The sequence below is a fragment of the Phacochoerus africanus genome, chromosome 5 (genome assembly GCF_016906955.1).
Source record: "Phacochoerus africanus isolate WHEZ1 chromosome 5, ROS_Pafr_v1, whole genome shotgun sequence".
Classification (NCBI taxonomy): Eukaryota; Metazoa; Chordata; class Mammalia; order Artiodactyla; family Suidae; genus Phacochoerus; species Phacochoerus africanus.
Genome location: NC_062548.1, coordinates 61916829 through 61921063, shown reverse-complemented (window position 1 = coordinate 61921063; position 4235 = coordinate 61916829). Strand labels below are relative to the sequence as shown.

General features: G+C 48.7%; 1 protein-coding gene across 1 annotated transcript; it reads left to right on the top strand.

Annotated features, from left to right (window-relative positions):
* The first annotated feature begins 325 nt into the window (after nt 1-325).
* Nucleotides 326-3959, top strand: TEX37 (testis expressed 37). Its single transcript, XM_047779192.1, has 3 exons — nt 326-364; nt 1497-1589; nt 3537-3959. Exons 1-3 carry the CDS (start codon nt 338-340, stop codon nt 3957-3959), a joined length of 543 nt encoding a protein of 180 aa, XP_047635148.1. The 5' UTR covers nt 326-337.
* Nucleotides 3960-4235: the final 276 nt, after the last annotated feature.

Sequence of the window (4235 nt, the reverse complement as noted above, 5' to 3'; positions counted from 1 at the left end):
GTTGGCAAATGCTACAAACTGGAGTTTATTTGCAACCCCGCTCCCCCAAAGGCGACTGTTATTTGCCACCACACCACTTGCCCTGCTGTCAGTTGCCCCTCTGCTTGAGTGGTAAATCTGATGGGCTTAACGGCTGTCATTCTTTCTGAGTCCCACCCCTTTGTCCGAGGACCCCTGCTGGGGCCCATTTGTCTCTGCTGCTGAGTCACATGCAGGGCAAGGCTGGGAGGACTGCAGTGGTCTTGCTTGGTTGGCAGAGCTTTGGGGGCAGTGGCTGTTTTTGCTGCTTGTGCTAGGAGTGAGCCTAACCAACTTGTCTATGTCTAGGTCGTCGGCTATGGCAGGTGTGGTGTACCCCAGACAGGTGAGTGTTGTGGGTTTCTGGCCCCTGCGACCATCTCAAGGTTGAGCACCTTTGGCAAACAGCCTCAGGGGAAGAGCAGGCTCCTTGGGACTCCCTCTAGCCATCCTCCTGGCATGGAGCTTTATTTTATTTTATTTTATTTTATTTTATTTATTTATTTATTTTGTCTTTTTGCCATTTCTTGGGCCACTCCCGCGGCATATGGAGCTTCCCAGGCTAGGGGTCTAATCGGAGCTGTAGCTGCCAGCCTACGCCAGAGCCACAGCAACACGGGATCCGAGCCACCTCTGCGACCTTCACCACAGCTCATGGCAATGCCGGATCCTTCCCACTGAGCAAGGGCAGGGATCGAACCCGCAACCTCATGGTTCCTAGTCGGATTCGTTAACCACTGTGCCACAACGAGAACTCCCGGAGCTTTATTTTAAACAGGCAGTCGGAAGCTAAGGGTTTACAATTTTCTGAGGGTTCACTTGTTTACTCAGCGTGCATTTATTGGGCAACTTAAGTCAGACAGTACACTGGGCTTCGAGGCTTGCTGAGGTGCTTAAGATTAGGTCGTAATCTAGTGTCCTTCATTCAGTCAGTTACAGCACACCAGGATAGCCTCTGTGGTGAAGGGATATAAGATGTGCTGTGAAAGCAGAGGAGGAAGAGTTTAATTGTTGGGAGGTGGAGAATAAAAGGTGGGAGAGGAGTTCCCTGGTGGGGCAGGGGGTTAAGGATCCGGCATTCTCACTGTTGTGGCACAGGCTCGATCCCTGGCCTAGGAACTTTCGCATGCTGGAGATGCAACCAAAAAGAAAAAAAAAAAAGTGGGAGAGAGAGATGTTTGGGAAGAGGGATTTAATATGGGTTTTGGAGGATATGTAGGAGTTTGCCAGTGGGTGAGGAGCATAGCTAGCGTTTCCAGCAGGAAGTAAGAGCACGTGGGAGGCATCTGGAAAGCCTGGAGAGTAGTAAGTCTGGAGTAATGGGCCTGAAGGTGGGCCAAGGGTAGCGAAAAGGGAAAGGCAAGTAGAAGTTAGATCAGGAAGGGCTCATTGTTCCACAAACGATGAGGAGCCATTGAAAGCCTTTAAGTGGGAGAGCACCGACGTGGGATATTTTGTTTCCTATTCTTGCCCTTTAGGCCCCCGTGGATTTAGACACATACCAAAGCTCCTACATGGTCGACTACAAACCCTATGGGAAGCACAAATATGTCAGGGTCGCACCGGAAGAGGTAAGAAGCCACTTAGCCCTGTCTTCCTTCAATGGCCCACTGAAACCATCTCTATTATGAGTGTGGACATTGGGGCACTAGCTGAGAACAATGTCTGAAGCCAGGAGATCTAAAGTGAATTTTTTATGTGCATATGTGTGTGTCTGGTTTTAAAATGTTCATCAAATCATGCATACAAAAGATTGTAAATGGTATACCTTTACAGTTTAAAAATAACATCGTTAAGGAGTTCCCATTGTGGCTCAGTGGTTAACAAATCCGACTAGGAACCATGAGGTTGCAGGTTCGATCCTTGGCCTTTCTCTCAGTAGGTTAAGGGATCCGGCGTTGCCGTGAGCTGCGGTGTAGGTTGCAGATGCAGCTCGGATCCCGAGTTGCTGTGGCTCTGGCGCAGGCTGGAGACTACAGCTCCGATTAGACCCCTAGCCTGGGAACCTCCATATGCCGCAGATGCAGCCCTAGAAAAGACAAAAAGACAAAATAATAATAATAATAATAATAACATCGTTAAAACAAACACCAATATACCTATTATCAGCCAGCTAAAACACAGCACATTAATGTACCTTAGAGTCCTGTGCGACCCTCCCTGCCCACAACCCTCCCCCACTCCCAGAGGTAAACCCTCTTCTGTGTTTTGAGTTAATCATTCTCGTGTGTGGTTTTTTTTTTCCTTTTTTCATTCTTTCTTTCTTTTTTTTGGCCATGTCAATGGCATACAAGAAGTTCCCAGGCTAGGGATCAAACCCCAGCCAGAGCAGCAACCCCAGCCACTGCAGTGATAACACCAGATCCTTAACCCACTGTGCCACCAGAGAACTCCAGAAATTCTTATTTTAAGATAACCAGATGTGGAGTTCCCGTCATGGCTCAGTGGCTAAGGAACCCAAGTGGTATCCATGAGGACTCAGGTTCGATCCCTGGCTTCGCACAGTGGCTTAAGAATCCGACGTTGCCATGAGCTGTGGTGTGGGTCGCAGACATGGCTCGGATCCCATGTTGCTGTGGCTGTGGTGTAGGCCCGCAGCTGTAGCTCCAGTTTGACCCCTAGCATGGGAACCTCCATGTGCCGTGGGTGAGGCCCTAAAAAGACATATATATATATATATATATATATATATATATATATATATATACACACACACACACACACATATATACATATCTCCAGATGTATCAGTGTTTTCCTTTATCATTTGCTCTTTCCTTTTTTCTTTTTTTCTCCTTTTTGTCTTTTCTAGGGCGCACCCACAGCATATGGAGGTTCCCAGGCTAGGGGTCTAATCAGAGATGTAGCCGCTGGCCTACACCACAGCCACAGCAACACTGGAGCCCTGTCTGCGACCTACACCACAGCTCACAGAAACACTGGATTCTCAACCCGCTGAACGAGGCCAGGGATCAAACCCAAAACCTCATGGTTCCTGGTTGGATTCATTAACCACGGAGCCACGACGCAACTCCCTATCATTTGCTCTTTTAAAGTCTTGTTTAAAAAATCTTTTCTTACCTTGAGGTAGCCCAGTAAAATTTGTAAGATCTATACACACGAAGGGTAACAGTTTCTGAGAAACATTATTTAGGGGAAGCAAAATGCAGAGTGGAAGGATCATATATATCACTCGTGTACAAAGGGAGAGGGTGTGGATATATCTACCTATATTTATACACACATAAAATAGTTCTAACAAAGCACACTGAAGGAAGTGGTTGCCTCTGGAGATGAGAACAGGAGAGGAGGAGGGTAGAAAATAGACTAACTTTTCACAATCAAACCCTTTGGTGTTATTTCAGGATATCCCTCTGTTGTAAATATTACGCTTTGAAAACTAATTTGATTTCTGAAAAATAAAGCAAAGTGTGGCTACCTTGGATTTTCCCAAGGAAGAAGCTACATTGTACATCACCTCTCTCAGCGCCCCCTTCCGGTGTGATTGGTTTCCGCAGCAAGCAAAGCTGGACACCCAACTCCGGAACAAAGAGTTTTATCGGCCAGTCCCCATCGCCGACCCCCAGCTGGAAGATGGGTACGCTGCCTTCCGAAGACGGCACATGACCGCCAGAGACCTGGGGCTACCAGGCTTCTTCCCGCCCCAGAACCACGTGACGACAGGGGAGGACGAAGGCAGGTTTCTCAGCGTCTGCCCAACGCTGTATCCAGTTTCCCACGATCTGTACCTGGCCCATGGCGACCCCAACCGGATTCGCCAGAGTGCCGACTTCCCCTGCCTTCTGGAGCCCGAGCGCCAGCCTGCCGTAGAGGTGGGCACAGGCTACTTTCTCCTGCCTGGCTGTGCCTGTCCTTATCGCTGTACAGTCAAGGTCCCCATCTTGAACCGCTGGGGGCCCTTAATGCCGTTTTACCAGTAGGTAGAATGAGAACAGCTTGCGAGGGCGCGGTGGAAAGTCTTCCCTCTCACCTGAAAATCCCTGCCCTGCCCTTGGAGTACAGAGAGGAGAGCTGAAAATAAAACCTGGAGAAGATGTTCCAGCAGCAGTGGGACTGTACTTTCTCCACCTTATTCCCTGACCCACCCTGGGAAGACAGCATCCCCACCAAAGAAGGAGGGAAGGAGGGAGGGGAAGAAGGAAAACTGGTATGTGCAGAGGGCTGGAATATGAGGTTTCATTATGAGTAAGTGTCCT

What these genes read in the sequence shown, in the direction of transcription:
- TEX37 (XM_047779192.1), top strand. Translation starts at nt 338, where the DNA reads ATGGCAGGTGTGGTGTACCCCAGACAG. An exon ending in GTGTGGTGTACCCCAGACAG is followed by an intron (nt 365 to 1,496) that starts GTGAGTGTTGTG and finishes CTTGCCCTTTAG; the next exon opens with GCCCCCGTGGATTTAGACAC. An exon ending in TCAGGGTCGCACCGGAAGAG is followed by an intron (nt 1,590 to 3,536) that starts GTAAGAAGCCAC and finishes TGGTTTCCGCAG; the next exon opens with CAAGCAAAGCTGGACACCCA.